This window comes from Branchiostoma lanceolatum, chromosome 1, assembly GCF_035083965.1.
Source record: "Branchiostoma lanceolatum isolate klBraLanc5 chromosome 1, klBraLanc5.hap2, whole genome shotgun sequence".
In the NCBI taxonomy this organism is placed as follows: domain Eukaryota; kingdom Metazoa; phylum Chordata; class Leptocardii; order Amphioxiformes; family Branchiostomatidae; genus Branchiostoma; species Branchiostoma lanceolatum.
Window position 1 is genome coordinate 40,519,371 of NC_089722.1, and position 19,623 is coordinate 40,538,993.

General features: G+C 39.1%; 2 protein-coding genes across 3 annotated transcripts in view; one reads left to right on the forward strand and one right to left on the reverse strand.

The window, feature by feature from the left end:
• Positions 1-14,162, reverse strand: LOC136423072 (RWD domain-containing protein 4-like). 2 transcript variants are annotated; one of them, XM_066411099.1, is made up of 9 exons: positions 14,047-14,162; positions 11,421-11,569; positions 6,821-6,901; positions 5,878-5,987; positions 5,496-5,541; positions 4,726-4,830; positions 1,280-1,406; positions 782-834; positions 1-363 (listed from the first exon to the last, which is right to left on the reverse strand). In XM_066411099.1, exons 2-9 carry the CDS (start codon positions 11,439-11,441, stop codon positions 328-330), a joined length of 579 nt encoding a protein of 192 aa, XP_066267196.1. In that variant the 5' UTR covers positions 11,442-11,569; positions 14,047-14,162; the 3' UTR covers positions 1-327. The 2 variants fall into 2 exon arrangements, with proteins under 2 accessions (XP_066267196.1, XP_066267189.1); XM_066411092.1 differs by lacking the exon at positions 14,047-14,162 and having other exon boundaries at positions 11,421-11,604.
• LOC136423067 (uncharacterized) overlaps positions 13,105-19,623 on the forward strand; it is a 22,620-nt gene continuing 16,101 nt past the window's right edge. Inside the window, exon 1 of the mRNA XM_066411079.1 lies at positions 13,105-13,282. Coding sequence (XP_066267176.1) covers positions 13,168-13,282 — 115 coding nt within the window. The 5' untranslated portion in view covers positions 13,105-13,167. The remainder of the gene's footprint in view (positions 13,283-19,623) is intronic.

Genomic DNA, 19,623 nt, shown 5'->3' on the forward strand with positions numbered 1-19,623 from the left:
TTTTCCTCAAAAAGAAATTTGAAATATGCTACAGTATAAGATATCATTCATGCCATTTCATTGCCTCATAAGTGCAATCAATCAGTACTGCACTCCCCTTGATATAATAATGGTGATATAATAAATATGACAACGCCGGATACAACATGGGAACAAAGCCTCTTATGACAGAATCTCTCATGCACCGTTATTTGCAGTTGTAAGAATAAGACATTTTCTTCTTGGATGTGTAAGACCTTCAAGGAAGATCTCTTCCTTTCCATTTAAGAGTTCCTGTACTTTCTCCATGTACAAGTCTGAGAGTTTTGCTGAGAAGAAGTCATACCCTCAGCCATCCTGCTTTCCTCCGCCTGTTTTGCTAAGCTATTGGGAAAACAGACAACATGGTTACATCTCCATTATAGATAGCTTTTATACTGCTTACAGCTGTGCAAAGGTTAGGTGTGACAGGTCATTTAGTGTAATATAACCAGCTGCTGCTGTGCCGCGTGCCTGCGAAGCTGGTGTGTTTCGCTGAAGGATACAGATACAGAAAATCTTACAAATAATGCAAGAGGAAAGTGCACATTACAAACCAATAAGAAGCAAGCAATTTTTGCAATGCAAGCAATTTTTGCAGGTACTGTATGAACTCATCTATGGGAATCCAAGCCAAAATCCACACCAGGTTGTTTCACAAAGAAGTTTTCCATTGTATCATTCTTGTTACTTGAGTACAACTTTTTGTCAGAGAAATGTAAGTCGACCACAGAATGGAACTTTTTCAGGTTATATGACTTACATGTTTGACCACGTCCACCCAGTCCCAGCCCCTCGGCCTCTCCCCTTTATGATCTGTCGGAGTCAGACAATCAAAGGGTCATTTCAGGTCAGAACATGCAAATGCAGGCACCATTGTACAGTTGGGAAGTGAAAAGGTTGGGGTTTGAATCAGCCCTACATATACCTGTGGATGCTAAATGTTTTAGGAATTTTGCTACAAGTAAGGGTAGCAAGTCTTCAAAGAGGATGTCAAGCAGAGGTCCTCTGTTTGCAAACAGCCACACCTTGAACATATTAAAGAACTCACCACACTTATCGATAAGAGAAGGGGTCTATATTTGGTTTGAGTGGATCAAACCTCACAGTCCTGTCTTACACAGCTGTTACCTACTGTACAAAACTGGTGTGTTGTACGTTGAGTGGGTTCACAAGTCACACTCTGCTGTAAATGTAGATGTACAAAAATGTAGACAATTCCCAATCATGTTACCAAAGTTTTCGACTATGCCATCTTTACCTGTTCTATCAGCTAATCTCCTCTTCTGTGCCTTGGTGAGCTGCTCCTTCTTCTCTTTCTTATTCCCCACCACCTGTTCAACTTGCCTCTCTGGACTCTCCTGGGGCTTGTTTTCTCCTTCTATTCTCTGGAACAGACATAAGAGTACTGACTTGAAGAACATGGTCACAGTTTACAGATAGTCACTACACAATGGACATGATTTGTAATGACCATTAGTCATTGGGGAAAATATTCTACCGAACCATCAAAGTGGTTACAGTGGCCAGATTGCATAGGTGGATACTTAATAATACAGGTTTGACTGCATTCTATAAAAAGTTAATATGACCAAAGGTTGTGATACTAGTACTATAATGAATTTTCTTTTATCGTTCACTCTGATGCAGTTGTCACTTTATTGCTTTCCTATGTAGTTTTAAAAACTTTGTTTTGGCAAATGTGTCTGTTTGTGTGTGTTAAAGGGGTTGAAGTCTCCCATCTCTGATTGCCTTGTCATTCATACTTCTTATTTGGCTGACTCATTCCTACAAAGGCTTATTCCTACAAAGGCTTGCCATTGACATCATAGCACCTGTAATCCTGATCTTTATTTCCAAGCAACCGTGTTAGAAGATTATAGCATTGTGTTATCGTATCTAATAATCCTACATCTTACAGTGTACTCTAACATGGCACTAATTACGTCATAAGAAAAGCCTTTATTGTAATACTGACAATAGATGCAGACACAGCTAAAATTAGAAATAGAACCATGCAGGGGGAAAATTTCTAACATGACACTCGCACATGTAGATTACGTTGTGATATGTCTGCCAAAATTCTCCTGCATAATCTGAATATAAGACCTGCAATCCTACTGTCTGGTATCCTGACAGCGAGTGGCTGATTAGATAGGCAACAGTAACACAATTTGATGTATCTCAAATTTGAAAAAATAAAACTGAAAGATAAACTTGAAACTAGAGGGGAAGTCTGTACCTTGGCACACAAAGGGAGTGACTATAGTAAGAGTCACATTTTACTTCAGGCCCTTTGTTTTCTGGCTGTCATATTGCTGAATTTCTACTTTAAAAATTGTCACCAACAAACCAACAAAATAATTTCATGGGGTTGAACCTGCTGAAATTCTCTTACATAATCTTAACATCAAATCTACAAGTTCAAAGATCATGTACTCCTACTGTCTGGTATCCTGACAGCTAGAGGCTGATTACAGAGGCCACGGTAATTCAATTTGTTGTTTCTCAAGATTGACAAAATAAAGATGGTGCTAAACTTGAAAATAGGCTGTACCTTGGTACTGAGTTTCAGGGTGTGAATTTAGTCAGATTCACGTTTTACTTCTGGCCCCCTGTTTTAATCATCATGTTATATTTCTACTTAGAAATGTCAAAGAACCAAGAAAATAACTTCATGGGGTTGAACATATCTGCTGAATTTGTCTTACATAATCTGAACATCAAATCTACAAGTTCAAAGAGAAGGGATCATGTAAGCCTGCTGTCTGGTATCCTGGTAGATAGTGGCTGATTAGAGAGGCCACAGTAACACAATTTGCTGTTTCTCAAAGTTGAAAAAATAAAGATGGTGCTAAAGTTGAAAATCGAGGGGAAAGTCTGTACCTTGGTACACACAGTTTCAGGGTGAAAATATCTATTGTCAGATTCACATTTTACATGTACTCCTGGCGCTCTGTTTTCATCTTGTCGTCTTGCTACATTTCTATTCAAAACTGTCTGGGAACCAAGTACATAATTTCATGGGGTTGAACATATCTGCAGAAATGTTCTTACATAATCTGAACATCTAATCTACAAGTTCAAAGACAAGGCATCATGTAATCGTACTGTCTGGTATCCTGGCAGATAGCGACTAATTAGGGTTAATTAGATTAAGGCCACACCACTTCAATTTGTTGTTTCTTAAAGTTTAAAAGAATGAAAATGCTGCTGAAGCGGAGGATACAGTAAAGTTTAACTTAAAAACAGAGGGTTACCGGTAAGTCTGTACCATAGCACACACAGTTCCAGGGACTGAATATAGAGTCACATTTTATTTTTAGTACTCCTGGCCCTGTTTTCATCTTGTCATCTTGCTAGATTTCTATTCAAAACTGTTTGAGAACGACGGAAATAATTTCATGCAGTTGAACATATCTGCTGAAATTTTCTTACATAATCTGAACATCAAATCTCCAAGTTCAAAGAGAAGGGATCATGTTATCCTACTGTCTGGTATCCTGGCAGATAGCGACTAATTAGGGTTAATCAGATTAAGGCCACAGCACTTCAATTGGTTGTTTCCCAAAGATATTGCTGCACTGGAAGATCAACAAAATAAGAGAATGGGGGTAAAGCCTGTATATTGGCACACACAGTTTCAGGGAGTGAATATAGTTAGATAGAAGACTCCTAGTCCTCAATTTTCCTGTTGTTTATACAGTGTATCTTGCTAGATTTCTATGTCTAAGAACCAACTTGAAGGAAATAAATATCAATATTGATATAACACTCCTTGATATTCTGGTAGTGAATACATTATACTTTACGTTCCTCCCCGACCTATTTTGTCATATTCTTCTCTTGCTTCATGTTTATCTATGATTTCTACGAACCACAGAAATAAATTGTATGACGGTGACCTGAGTTGTCGTTCCCTGCCAGCCAACATGAGATGATGAGAAGACTGTTATCTGTCCCACGTCTAATTGGTCTACAGACTTTGATTACAAAATCTGTGAGCCAATTTTGGAACCCATATGTCAGCAACATTTTTAATTTGCATAGTTTGCTATAGACTGCATGTGTCATTTGGATCCAAATGTCAGTCAGACTCTACAGTCTTTGTCTGTCATTGAGATTACAGTTTAGACATTACAAGGTTTTTAAGAAATTTCAGCTATGGAATACTTTCCCTCTGGAAAAATAAAGCTTGCTTATACTAAGTTATAGATACTTTCATTGCATTCAAACATCACCTTATCAACAGTACTAGTTAGTTACCACTAATTGTATTCTCCTATGCTTGTCTGGTAGTAAGTTATTGATATTGTTTGACTTATTTATGTACACTTTTGATGTTGTAGTGCATATTGCTATTACTGTGACAGGCATTGTTTCTAATGTTTGACCAGGACTACTTGAAAATCTGGTCAAAAAGACCTGCATGTACATGTACATGTAACTGACTAAACAAATTAAGTGAAAGTGAAAACATGACTAACTATATATATATATATATAGAGAGAGAGAGAGAATTCAACCACAGAACTATAAGTAATTTTGCATAATGATTGATAATTGTGCCCAGAAAGTAAATGTGATTTTTTTCAAATTAGAACAAAAATGAAGCTGGCAAATCTGAGAACAAATAAATCAAATTTGTGCAACCTTACCCTGCTCTCCAGCTCCCTAGCAACTTCACACAACCCTTCTGGTTCTTACCTTATTCTCCAGTATCTCTAGCTGTTTGGCCATCAGCTCCTCCCTGTTCTCCTTTGCCCACTCTATCAACGTAAACGTCATGGCAAGGCCCAGGTTTTCCTCTGCCTACCAACAGAGTTTCATACTTACGTGAATAGTTTAATCAGGTTGGCAAGTCACTCTTTTTACACAACCAAGAGATTTGTTCCACTGACGTTTTGGTGACCAGTCAGAATTGCCTTGAAGGTGACAGATGGTCACCGAAACGTCGGTGGAACAGATCTCTTGGTTGTGTAAAAAGAGTCTCATACTGATCACAAACGTGTTAAAGATGGGAGGATAAGATCAGAGAATGGACAGGCATGACACTAAATGAAACACTAAGTAATAAGAAAAACGGAAAACAAAGAAGAGTGGAGAAAACTGGTTGCCAGACCTTCTATTGTGCCCCAACGGTCAATTAAAATAGTTAGACTAAGGCATAGATGAGGTGAGAGACACACAATCATGTTCGAGATAAAAATTTAACAAAAATACCTACCGAAAAGGATTGTTTTACAGGTTTAATGTTAATTTGTTAAACAAACAAAAAATACAGATCATCTTTAGAAAAAAAGCATTTTAGATCTTTGGAACATTTGTCAGCAATAACTACGTCTGCCATGTTATAACAGTGAAAATTTGATTGTACATGTTCCAATTTTTTTGCCACCATTTCTTTTTCATGGGTGCTTTCTGCTTAATTTTGCATAAATGTATGGACTATATAACACTTGGGGAAGTTGACTCACCTGTTCTTTTAGTCTTTGTAAAATGTCATCTTTAACTTCCCTGTGTCTGTGGAGGAAAGAAGATGGTTCAGGAAATGATGACTCCTCTTACACTACTGGTATATCCTGTTCTCCTCTTACAAAATTGAACTTCTTTTCACTTCATAAATCAGCATCATGCAAGACATGCAGGTACACATGTACTACCATGTTGTATCATAAACAACAAAAAACAACTGCTTGAAACACCTCACCCTCACAAGATGGGGAAGAAAGGAGGATAAACCAGATAGTGAGTAAGTGATCGAGTCTTTAGTAACTACATGTACACCTATGCTCACCATGCAATGATATCATGATATAAAATATCATTACTTTAACATATAGAGATTGCCAAACCCACATGTGGTTGTTGTAGAAGGCGTCCAGACTGATGTTAGGGGTGACATCGGGGTAGTCTTCCCCCCAGGACACCTCTAGAAGGAACGACATGGCTTCTCCCTCATCTCCTATCTACAGGGGACACAAAAGGTTGCAATGTACAACAAGTCTATGTATATTACAAATTAAATTAGATATCAAAACCAGAATTCTTACTGCAGTATCTTAGCAAGTAGCTAAGGAGCCCATAGGCTAATCATTTCTTCCTTTTGTCAACACCTACTAACATATATTGAATATTCATCCGTGACTTCTTAGGTTACATGTATATGTTCACACACACACAAACACAAACACACAAACACACACACACACACACAGACACGCACACACATACACACACACACATGACATCATATCCTTCATGGCAAAGTTAATAACATAATTTTCATGTAAATCTGTAATCTCTTGACCTTAAGGCTGCTATACATTTTGTATACATGTATCTACACTATAGTTTACCTTAACATTTCTTGTCTACATTTTACATAATAATGATGGTTTATTGGTCCGAAATTACCCATGCAATGGCAGCCAGTGCTGAATTGCTTCAGGGTTTACAATCACATAATACACAATGATACACAATATACATATTTGCTCCACACTTGCACTTTGTGGAACTGTCGCAAGGGTCTGGGCGGCTGCCATTCGGCACCAGCAGGTGACCTCAATACGATCTTCCCCAAACAAAGTCAGGTACCCATTCACACCTGGGTGGAGTGAGGAAATTCGTGTTAAGTGCCTTTCCCAAGGGCACAACATCGGGCATACTGACCAGTGGTTTCGAACCAGAGACCTCCCGTTTCTGGGCAAAACAGCTTTCCCATTTGCGCTACACGATGCCACGATGTGTACATTAGAATTGCTAATCAGAAATCAATGATGAATAAGGATGATCTTACTCTGTACTGAAAGGTTGTGCTGTTAATCTCCTTAAAGCACTCGTCACACTCGTAGATTGACTGTAAGACCTCCAACTCCTCCTGTGGAACAGCAATAAAACCATTTAGCACACTGGGAACTATGAAAAGTATATCTTTTACAGATACATGTTAGGTGAACTAACTTAAAGGCACCCAGAGCATTTTATGAGGATTGAAATTTGATTAAAAAACTCAAATTTCTAGTCATTCGTACACATATAGTAAGTTTCAATAATACTATACCATTACATATCGACATTAAGTAAGCAAAGATACAATGTCGTTGTGTGGTGAGAACTGATAAAAAATCCAAGCCCTAACTAGAATGGCAACATTTTCGGGAAAATGCAGAATATTCCCCTCCCATTACCTACACCTCAAATATGACATCCTTAGCATTGACTGTAAGGATATGACGAAGTTTCTGCATAAATTATGCAAAGGAGGTCGGCATTAGCATAATTTATGGCTAGGTGTGTTCGGCCTTTCCTAAAGGTACCTACATCTCAAATATGACATCCGTAGCTTTTATGGTTAGGGATATGCATAAATTATGCATAATGCACTCATTAGCATAATTTATGGCCAGGTTTTCTGACCTTTCCTAAAGGTACCTGCATCTCATCCGTAGCCTTTACAGTAAGGGAAAAAGAAGTTTATGCATAAATTATGCAAATGAGGTCCGCATTAGCATAATTTATGTACAGGTGTGTTCACCTCTCCTAAAGGTACCTACATCTGAAATATGCCATCCGTAGTCTTTACGGTAAGGGATATACCTACATTATGCAAATGAGGTCCGCATTAGCATAATTTATGTACAGGTGTGTTCACCTCTCTTTAAGGTACCTACATCTGAAATATGCCATCCGTAGTCTTTACGGTAAGGGATATACATACATTATGCAAATGAGGTCCTCATTAGCATAATTTATGTCCAGGTGTGTTCACCTTTCCTAAATATACCTACAGCTCAAATATGACATCTGTAGCTTTTACGGTAAGGGAAATACAAGTTTCTGCATAAATTATGCAAATGAGGTCCTCATTAGCATAATTCATGGCCAGGTGTGTTTACCTTTCCTAAATTTATCTACTTCTCAAATATGGCATCTGCAGCTTTTACTGTAAACGCAATACAAGTTTTTGCATAAATTATGCAAATGAGGTCCTCATTAGCATAATTTATGTCCAGGTGTGTTCACCTTTCCTACAGATACCTACATCTCAAATATGACATCTGTAGCTTTTACGGTAAGGGAAATACAAGTTTCTGCATAAATTATGCAAATGAGGTCCTCATTAGCATAATTCATGGTCAGGTGTGCTTACCTTTCCTAAATTTATCTACATCTCAAATATGACATCTGCAGCTTTTACTGTAAACGCAATACAAGTTTTTGCATAAATTATGCAAATGATGTCCTCATTAGCATAATTTATTGTCAGGTGTTTTCACCTTTCCTATAGGTACCTACATCTCAAATATAACATCCGTACATTGTAACATAAGGTACATATAACTTGCTGCAATACCATTAGTAGAGCTACCACCGCACATCTACTTGGTTTTTGGCAGAAGAAGAAGAAGAAGAAGAAGAAAGAAGAAGAAGAAGAACAGGCAAGCAAAAACAGTATATCCCCCTTCCCACTGGAAGGGGAATATAAAGGGGAATATAATAATAGACTGATCCTGACTGTCCATCACTATTTGCGGTTCGACCAATGAGAGAGTGACTGCATGTCTGTCAAATATTTGCATTTTTATGTTTTAATTTTGCATTTCTACGTTTTGACGGAGGTGGGCGGGGCTATGGTATTTACAGCATTTACAGTAGGCGCGTGAAACTAAAAGATCACCCTGTAGATTATTTTTGTGTCGTTTTAGCGCACTTTTGATAAGAAATCTGAACGCAAATGTGGTAAATAGTGGCATTAATTGTCAATTTCATTAAGATTACAGCAACTAGAATATTTCCAGTTTTAAAGTCTCCGAAAATGCTTTAGGTGCCTTTAATAATTGTCTGCCAACAGATACAACATCACTTGTGGGAGGATCTAAGCCTTAGGTCTAAGGCAAAACTGAAGCTACATACACAATTTCTGCACAGTTTACAATTTGTACACAAATTATGTGTAAAAGACAAAAATTAAGCCCTAGAGGTCCAGCATTAGCTAGCAAACGTATGATATTTCCCCTGTTGTCCCTTATACTTGCACATGCACCTACATGTACAGTGCCTCCTTACACTTGGATGAGGTACTTCATGCATTCTGAACACTGTGATTTCTAATAGGCTAGCAAACAGCTACGTATTCCGTTACGTTTTACAGATGATGATCCTTCTTTGTTCTAGACAAGTATTCAAACTATAATGAAAGCTCATCTGTGTTGGTAGTAATCATGATACAATGCTAAACTTTCTTCCAACACTAAGGTATTCATGGATCGAATTTTCGACGACCACTGTCGCCTTCTTCAGGATCAATAATGACCAATCACTGCCGAACGTAAACTCGCGAGAGTTACGGACACGTGACTTTATTGACACGTTTCATTGCGGATACGTGTTCCTTGAACACAGACGCCCCAGCTCGCATTCGTCTGAAGTCTCTCAACACACCCACATTGAATCTCCGGGCCATACCGTTTCTCTGGACAAAGTCAGAATTCTGGACACTGAACAGGACTACTTTATGAGAGGTATAAAGGAGGCCATATATATATCAGGGCACTCCAGCCGTCACTCAACAGAGACAGTGGGCGTTATAAACTTCCTGGCACGTTTGACCAATTGCTGACGTCACGTATCCGCAATGACACGTGTCAATAAAGTCATGTGTCCGTAACTCTCGCGAGTTTATGTTCGGCAGTGATTGGTCATTATTGATCCTGAAGAAGGCGACAGTGGTCGTCGAAAATTCGATCCATGAATACCTTAGTGTTGGAAGAAAGTTTAGCATTGTATTAAGTATTCAAACTAGTATTGTGAGAAATCGTTACCCTGGACACTCTAATCTTCATCTCAGAAGTGATTAAAATGGCTCCTGGATACTGTTTCTATCAGTGCCAGTCTTCTGTATTTAATCATACTTGATTAACTCAAGTTCACCGCTACTGGAAGCAGACAATGGGGAGTCATCAAATCTTAGCGAGACAGTAATTAAGTTTTGTGACCCCCCCTCCCCTTTCAAAAAAGACTGATCCACAAGATGATATGGAAAACCTTTCTATGAGTACATTGTACATGTAGGTAGGTAGATTTTGTAGGTAAAGATACTCCCATAGCCTCTCTGATGCCGTAGGGGCAGTGGGTTGTTATCCACTGTGTCTAGGGCACGTGCACGGTATTGGCAGGCGGAGCCCAACCCTCTTCTTTGACTGCAGCTGCCTTTTAGTCTTACCTCCCATTTTTATACCTGGGTGGAGTAAGGTAAGCTGTGTAAAGTGCCATTCCCAAAGGGCACAATAGCGCTAGCATGTCAAGGAATTTAACCCAGGACCTCTGGGTTCTGGGCCAAACACTCTTATTGTTATGCCAACACAAACATCAAAATTATGTCAGTCTATACTCTATGGGTAAGAATGCTGGAAAATGGCCAAACAATATAAACCTGTGGTTCCATTTAATGGCTTTCAGTTCCAAGATGTGCTGAAGTAAAAATGACTCATTTCTTCTTTGCAGGACTAAGAGAAAAATTGGAAGACTGACTTGTATGTATGGCAAATATATCCATTGACATTCGTAACACCAAGTGAAACCCAGCACCAACAGATCTAGTAGACCATTTAATAGGCGTTAAACAAGGACAACTACAACATGAAAATTTAAAGTTTACATCAGCATTGCTGGTATAACGTTAACTGTACATGTACACATTATGCGGCTACATTCAGCAGCTTTAGTGTTGTACTGAACTTGTAGATTGACGACTGTGTGTACTAGTATCATCTTTTACACAACAACCTCTCTTTTTAACTTGGGCTAATTTTTCTATACTAGTATGGCAACAAGATTCTTATAATTCTACCTTTAATTTTAATTTTATATGTATAAAGGTAACAGTATAAGCACAAGAAAAGTTACATACAGACAGTATGGGAATCTAATGAGGAATTCAAGAAAAACAAATTTGTCTCTGACTCATCAAATCATGACTCAACAACGATCCTAAATGTTATGACTCAACTAACTTTATTTTGGCTGCTCAATATGATCATGAAGTTTTGAATAACTCTATGTTTAGTGAGCTCTGCTAAAGCTAGGTTCTGATACTTTGTCAGCATCTAAAAAAAGGAAAATATTTGCAAAGTTTATAATTTTATAATCTTTTTTGAAATGTTAATTATAAGCAAATAAAGGAGAATATTCTTTCGTATTATGTATGTACCACGCGAAAATGATATCAAACATTATCTTGATTCTATCAAGGAGGTCAAATGTTAATATTCAACCGCCTTGGTTCTATCCAAGTTCACTGGCATATGGTACGAGTGCCCCCCCTCCCCCTTTGCGGTATCGTAATGCAACATGTTTGGCACGGGACCGTTACAGAAACAAAACCACAGCTTGCTCACCTCTTGATCCTCCTTGGGCATCTTCTCAAAAGGCTGTGGTTGTCACCGGAACGAAATCTTGTCGTTTTTTTGTGAAATATTAGTCTGGTCGCGTGTTGAAATCGCTGCCTGTCTGGAAGATGGGGTCACTGCAGGTCATGTGTGATCAGCTGTTGAGGTCAAAGGTGAATACTCAGATTTAGCTATTTTAGGGGCAAATGATAACTTTTGTGGTTTCTTTTACATTACGTTAATTCTATATATCCCTAATATGTCTGTCGGGTTTCAGTAATGTAAATGTTCATCGATGTGAAAAGCGTACCCAACAACCAACACTGTCTGAGGCTGTGTATGGGGGTATCGCGCACGTCGATGTGAAAACTAGGTCACGTTTTCTGCAGAAGGTGACCCATGGCGCAGCTGGATCGGATTTCACGCTCCCGCCATTTTCGGAAAATTGTGAGTTGTGCAAATTTTTTCACGACTAGAAGCTTTGAATAAAGTGGTCAATACTCAAAGACAAAATTTTGGGAAACATAAAAAATTGAAATATAGAATAGTTATCGCTCATGGAGACATAACATTGACACAGCTACACACGTACTACGTGTAAATCAGTCATGCCGCTATCATTGCGTCATGGGCCATAAACAACTGTTGCTTGTGCGGATAATTCGGTAAATATTGTGAAAAAAACACCATTGGCTGACTGCTTTGTATTGGTGCATCATAATGTCCTTGGTCTGACCGGTAAACGTTCAATGCGCATGATCAGATACTAAGTGCTATGATCACACAATCACTCGATCTTCAAGCAGATGTTGGTTCGTGAAGATCGCGATAATTTTCATGAATGAATGCATGAATAAATGGGTGAATGAATGAATTGATAGTCCTTTCGGCCTTGAGGTTTAGTGAATGATGACCGGGTGATGATGAATATACCTGGGTGACTGATATAATGTATATTGAAATGATCAAACTCTTGATATTGTCCAATCATCAATTCTAGACCATTTCGTCCACGATTTCGGGGGCTCAATATCTTTGGTATCGACACACACGCTTGCACGCTGTGACAAAATGCCGCACTTGAAGGATTTCTGGCTTTTTCCCAAATTGAAAATATTATGTACAAGAAAAATAATTGATTTACTCAAGTTGTCGGTTAGAAAACTGCGCCAATATTTCATCGCGATGCCCCTTGATCGTTCCTTGCTCCTCAGAAAGTTTTTTCGCTTTTTTCTCTAGAATAGTGCGCGTCCGATCGCTGATTTGTTTATTTGTATTCTGATATATGATGGTGGAAAAAAATACCATTTTCTTCGTTTAATTGAAAAACATTCACCAGAATATCGTACGGAACTCCACACGGCGTAGGTGTTTGCCGTAACGCACTCTGCATTCAAAAACGCTCAAACCGCAGTGCACCACTAAATCGCCACACCCTGAATCTCCAAGCAGATGTTTGAGGAAAGACCGAATCATTCTTTAACATCTCATGATTTGTTGATGTGCTTGTTTGGCTCAGTTAGAAGCCGTTGTGATTTTTCCTCCCATATTCTGTTTACATGACCATGCCCCACTAGAGCGACCTTGGATGGTCCGACCAAGGACATTATACTGCATGCCCTTGGTGTGACGCACTCGTCTCCCGTCAGGTATACTGGAAACCCCCCGGCAGTGCGCTCTGATTGCGTAAGACACCCGCCATGTTGTCACCTTTAGCCGGCTCGCCGGGCGGACTCCATCAGCAGACGTCGCAACAATGTCAGGCAAGGTGCGGCAGCGGGCTACGGCCAACCCCGTCGACGCCGCCACTACCACCGTCAACGAGCGCATCCTTCGGGAGTGCCACTCCGTGTACACCGACGGAGAGAAAGGTGGGGAACGCCCGCTTTTTTCGTAAGCCGCAAAAAGTTCCGCAATTATGTCACCCTGCCAAATATCGTCTGCAAATTTATGCCTATCTGCCACGTAGCCGGCACCCCGCCCGCGGATACCTCCCCACAGCGCGACCCCTCCTCGAGAAAATTCGCTCACATTTTTTTCTGGATCACCCGTTTGGCGATCTTTGTGAGCATGTCTACCGGTTGTTTGTGGTTAAGTTGGGTTTGGAGTGTAAATTTTGGGCCCAGTGGCAGAAGAATTGTCCACGTACATCCGCCGCGGATGAGATATTTGCCGGTGGGTCAGCTGACAGCCCGGGTCGGATAGCCGCTGCCTGCCCCACTTTTACTCCCAACTGGGCGGAATTTTTTCCCAGTTTTCCTCAAGATTTTTTTTTATCCCTACAGCTACTTTTCCCAGTTTCCGCCGTCCTTCCGAGAAAGCTCGGTAACCCAAATTCAGGGCGGATGACGTGACAGTACGAAGCTGTGGCGCAGGCATGCGGGAAAAAAATCTGTACATCGATTTTCGTCATCGAATGTCTCCGACCCAGGCCAAATTTTCCCCACCACGGCCGATCGAAAGATTGAAAATTTCCCCCAGCCTCCCGTCTTGCTTCCATGACAATGGTATGCAAACCTGTCAGCCGGCCGCCTGCTCAAATTTGCCTGCCGGCTGGCTGCTTAGAGATTCCCATACTCTCTTTAAATTGGTGGAAAATGTGTCACAAAATGTCCCGACATGGCACATGATTTACCCAAGGAGTTACCCGGCCAAGTGGTCACCAGTTTGGCCCGGTTTGTGCAGATTTTCAGCTGTAGAAGATTGTGGTTGCTACTCTGACCTGCAGGGCAGTTCCCCCCAGACACAGCCTGGTGCCAGATTGCAGCAGGACAATAGCAACACTGACGTCACAGTTTGCATATGCAGGGTGCAGGGGAGTCAGCTGATGCACAGTTGCACCAACTGCAAGACAGTGTTGCATTGTCATGCAGTTGTGCACCCCAGAAGCAGCTGTGCACCAAAGATGCATTTTCTTGTGTGCAGTGGATGAACTGCATTGTGATTTTGTGCACTGTTACATCATTGTGTAAACTTTGAAACTTTGCCAATTGTTAATTTGCTAATTGACATAGGAGTGTTAAAACTTTTCATTGTGTTTGTCCTTTATGCTAATGATGTATTTCCTTTATACAATACACATTTAGCAATGTAATTATGTACATTTGCGGCATGATGTAAAGTTTTTGATGTTGATTGACAATTTTGACAAATATATAGTTTTAAATTTCAAGTAATCAGAGTGTCCTAACATTTGTTTTGCTTTGTGATACAGAAGTGCTCAAATTTGACCTGAGACATTTTGCTTTATAAATTTGCAATAGGGAATGCAAATTTTATGTATGTAACGTTACTTCTGCAAAGTAGTTATGATTATGTAAAGTTCTAAACTTTGTGGGCTTAATGATAAGTATGATGATTGATGAGAAAATACTGGACTATGCAAAACCTCCTGAGAAAATACAGGATTATAAAGAAAATGTTCCCACTTTTGTTTAGATTGGTGTCATTTATTTTTGCTATATCATATGCATGGAAATGTAGTCAAATTTCTTGTTACATCATGATCATAGTTTCACACTTTGAAACTTCATCAGTGACAGTGAGTCACTTCCCAACAATTTCATATCAAGATATCAACATCGGTCCGCATGGATGAACAAGTTGTCTGTGCGGTTATAAAGCCATTAAACATGCATTGTCTGAACTCACTCAGTGCATGGGGAACAGGGCAAACAGTAAGAATTGCTGACAATTCACCCAAGGGTCAAAGGGCACCGTTAATGACCATTAAGTAAATGAAGACTTAACAGAAAAAACATTTCAGACAATGAATAAAGAAGTAATGACACAACGAGTTTAGCCCTTAAGTTTCCTGCGGTTTTTACCACAATGGTATCTTGCAAATGAAGTTTATATAAACTTTTGAACGTAATAAGAGCCAGGGGCTTTTCATCCATTATTGCCCCTTGTCAATCACCCGTCATTGTGTAACAAAGGAAGAAGTAGCACCGCAAAATTTGCATAGTCATTCTATCCCCGCCTCCCATAGTCCGGAGTAGGCAAAAGGTGAAACACAAACATTTCATTCCAGACATGTTTTAACTTCAAAGGGAACGTTTGTGAATCTTAAGAGCAGCGTTTGCGGTGATTTGAAAGTCCTGACTTTTAAATTTTATTAAAGAGTGTGTGCTGCAGAATTCCAGTCATTTTGACCACGCCCAATGCATGTCTGCAACTGGTCACTCTGACAGCCAACTTAACCCGCTGTGCTTACAACTCGCAATCCCTGCACTAGAGAGCTAGACTTGGAAGGCTTCGGTCTACTTATAAGATAATGCAGGGAAAATGCCTTCGCTGTGATTGCAGCGTAATTGCAGACAACTTGGGTATCTTTTTCAACTGCTGCTCCGCACATTTGCTGAATGTTAAAACTGATCCCAAAGTGATGCGAGCGTAGTCTCAGCACAAGGTCGCTACCAATGAAATTGAATTTGCCAGATTCGACTTCCTCCCCGCCAGACAATTCATGGGGATATAATAACATTAGGATTGTGAGGCCGGCATGCAGGCCCCGGTACAAATGACACCATTGTTCTGTTTATGAAGGCTCCTGTGAGGGCGAGACATTATACATTCCTCCGTCTGGCTACACCAATTTGATTAGTTGTTTCTTGGATATTTTTGATAAGATTTTTAATGGAAAAAAGTTGGGGCAATGTCCCAAAGTACAACTAAGATTAGAATTGAAAAAGATGGACATGAGGTATACAGAGATTCTCAAGCATAGAAAAATTACACGGTCTTTAGTAAAAAAAAACATAGCCTGAGTCTAGTGTCATCCTGTTTTAGTTCCAGACTCTGCCTTCACCAAACAGAGCCTGGAACTGAAACAGGATGACACTCAGGCTAAAAAAAATACATTCTGCCTCATTAGATTATTGCTTTTGTGTCTAACTTATGGGTAGAAAATTGATTGAAAGATGTTTGAAATAATGATTTGAACTTACATGCAAGTGTAATATCAAAAGCAAAATCTCGTTAAGGAGTCTTATGATTATATGAAGAACTGGTTCAGTTTTGATTTCTTTGTCTTGGTTTGGCAAATTAGAATATCAAGTAGAAAAGACCAGGAAACAATGAATGATATTGGTGCTGCCTTTAACCGGAAAGAAGGGCCTGTGTACAGCTGTGTCCCCAGTAACTGTAACTGGTAATTTAGACATTAGAATTACGACATTGTTGCGGGGGGGGGGGATATCTGTATAACGATGAGCTACTCAATGTAGACTTTTAGACTTTATATTTTAATTATATTCATTACATAATTGAAAATGTTAGTCTGGTATTGACTTATATTGATTATGTTCATTACATTATTGAAAATGTTAATCTGGTATAGATCAATCTGGATCAATAAATTGTAAGTTAAAAAGCCTCCAGCTGTTTAAAAAAAATATATTTTATTACGTTTACCACTGTTGACATATAGCAAAGAGGGTGAAGAAATAGGTACAAATCACATTAAAAACTACATCATATTTATGCTAAGTAATCCCAGGCAACAATCATACAAGAACAACAGCAAACTTGAATAATCACCATCAGAATAATTAAAACCGGAGACGTTCTAATTATAAACCCTTTATCAGTCCCATTGCACATCGGCTGAATGATGGAACCCTTGTGGTCTCCATGTGACGTACACGTATGGATTAGGGATTTAAGCTGTTACATGTTCGTTCCAATTCCAACTGGACAAATTACATCTTTGTGCTTTGTGCAAAGTACAGGAGTATTTTCAGTTCGGTACTTTTTGCATAGTGCTATTTTGTAGATTGAAAACCTGATAAAAAATTGGGTGGATCATTTTCAGTTTTTCTTTAATAAATATGTTTGTAATAGAGGAATAAACTTTTAAAGATGTTAAACCACTGTCCAGATAGTGAGTGAGTGTGAGTAAAAGGAGTTACATGTAGGAATAATAGAAATATGTTTGCTATATTTTTTTTTTTTTTAGGTCTGTTAGGAAAATAGGAAGTATTTATCATTTTATGCCTCTGCCAAACCATCATTCCTTGTCCCCGACCCACCCCTATGCATACATTATCATCGAAGCACGGTAATATATTATAGCCCCGGGGGGCAAAAATGTACAAGAAAGGTCTTTATTCATTATAAGGGCACAGAAGTGCAATTTGTCGTTTCTTGGCTTAAAAAGGAATAATACTGAACTGGGAGATTAATGAATATGAAAAAAATTTTTCAAGTGGAAAGTCTGAAACTTGCTGTACAAGTTTCGGGAGTGGATATAGTCAGCTTCAAACTTTCTGTCAGTGCTCTGAATGAAAAGACAAAGTGTCTTATTCAACCAACGTTTTGGTGATGTTCCTCAGGGCAATGGTTCATTTTGCTTTAGATCTGCAGCTAAAGGGCAAATAAAATACTTGGATGTGTACAAAGAGTCTTTCCATTCAATGACTTTCCAACCAGATGAAACTATTCCCAGCTCACAGTGCTCTGTTTTTATCATTAGAAAAATATGAATACTAGCTTCTGCAAAATTTTTACCTAAAGATGTCTGAAAACCAAGCAAATAACTTGACATGGCCTCGCCAATATTCCACGGTTTGCAGATATGATTGGAAAGGTTAGGATTCAGAAATGGTGCTGTCACGATCTCATCCAAATGTCCACCCACATTCCTCCCCCTTACGTAGGTTGAACAAAATTTTCAGGTTTGCTTCGCTACCTGTGTGTTAAGATTGATATCATGTATCAACATGATGGTTGTTAGGCTTTGATCATTCAGAGCATTAATCCTCCATTAATCATGTTAATCCGCCGGGTTACATAAATCCGCCACTTTAGAGATCTCTAGTGCAGCACCTCCCAGGTATGCACAGTTTTGATAGATATGCTGGGCAACGTTGGGTTGGAGATCTGTTTGGACGTATCTTTATAGGGTGGCGGAGTTATATATCTTGGTGGAATTCTGTTTGTAGATGTTACAGGTTCATTAGTCTTACTCAAGGCTGTCTATACAAGTAGTCTAAAATGTGGGTCATACAGATCTAGTCAAATAGCAAGATTAGACATGTAAGTATAGAACCTACTTCTGCCTACTTCTATCCTGAAGTCACTGAAACGTCTGACTGTTTCAAAATTTTATCCAGTTGCTTGAGTAACTATTTTTGGCCTGTCTTATTAATATTACCTGGATGTCTAACCTTCATCAACGTAAGACATGTAAGTATAGTCCAATAGCAAGCTTGGATAATTCAGACACATTTTTATCAGGAAATCTACACCTGTTAATCTATTAAATTTTTTTAATTTACCAAGAATATGATTGACATTTTGATAGCTGAACGATTAAATTTGTCAAGATGCTCCGAATTCCTGTAGGACTGAAGATTTCCTCCCGAGCTTGGTTACAGTTATGTAAGCAAATAGAACAGTTGCCCCACAGTAGACAAACAAAGCGGTCTTCGTGACTTACTCACATTACAAGCAGCAGGGCTGCATATACAAGGTATTGCAGGTAAAATTTAGGGGTTTGCAGGTATCTGATATCTACCTGCAGATAAGCTCCACTAGCTCTAAATAAAAAACTGCAATAAAAGTATGTGTAACTCAGAACATAGATCTTTTATTTCTTTTAATTTTGTGACTACAAATGTTGGATAAAGAGTTGAAATGCTTTCTCAACATTTTGCCATGTGATTCATACAGTTAAACCTGTGTAACTGCTACAAGTTAACCTCTGCATGAGGATCACCTGACCTGGCCAATGCAACCACTGTAGTTTGTGGTGGTCTGTAAGATTAAGAAATTTGTTCTTCTCATTCAGTCATTGACACAAGTATTAAGAATCCTGTTTATAGTGACCACCTGTCCACATCAACCATATTTAGGTCCCCTTACTAGTAAGTAGTCTTCTTGGACATTATTTCAAAGCATAGTTTTCCAGTGGGTAGTGCGGGTAATGTTTAATGTTAACCGTACCAGAAGAACCTCTTTCAGGCCCTGTTACAAGGGCCATTCTTAATTAGATCAGACAGATGAATTATACAGGGTGGATTTTATGACTTCCGGTCTACATACACTGTACATGTATGTGTAATCTCCTGGAGTTATAAGAATTAAAATGATGTCATTTTGTCATGCGATGTTGCCAATGTCACGACAAGTTTTAAGCAAAAGAATCAATACAAAAACTGCAAACTGCAAACTTTTTGCCAACGTGACATGAATCCATACAATTTTGTAA

Coding starts and splice junctions, on each gene's coding strand:
- LOC136423072 (XM_066411099.1), bottom strand. CDS start 11,441: ATGCCCAAGGAGGATCAAGAG. Junction 6,902..11,420: donor TGCCCAAGGAGGATCAAGAG/GTGAGCAAGCTG, acceptor GCTGTTCCACAG/GAGGAGTTGGAGGTCTTACA. Junction 1,407..4,725: donor TAGAGATACTGGAGAATAAG/GTAAGAACCAGA, acceptor TGTCTGTTCCAG/AGAATAGAAGGAGAAAACAA.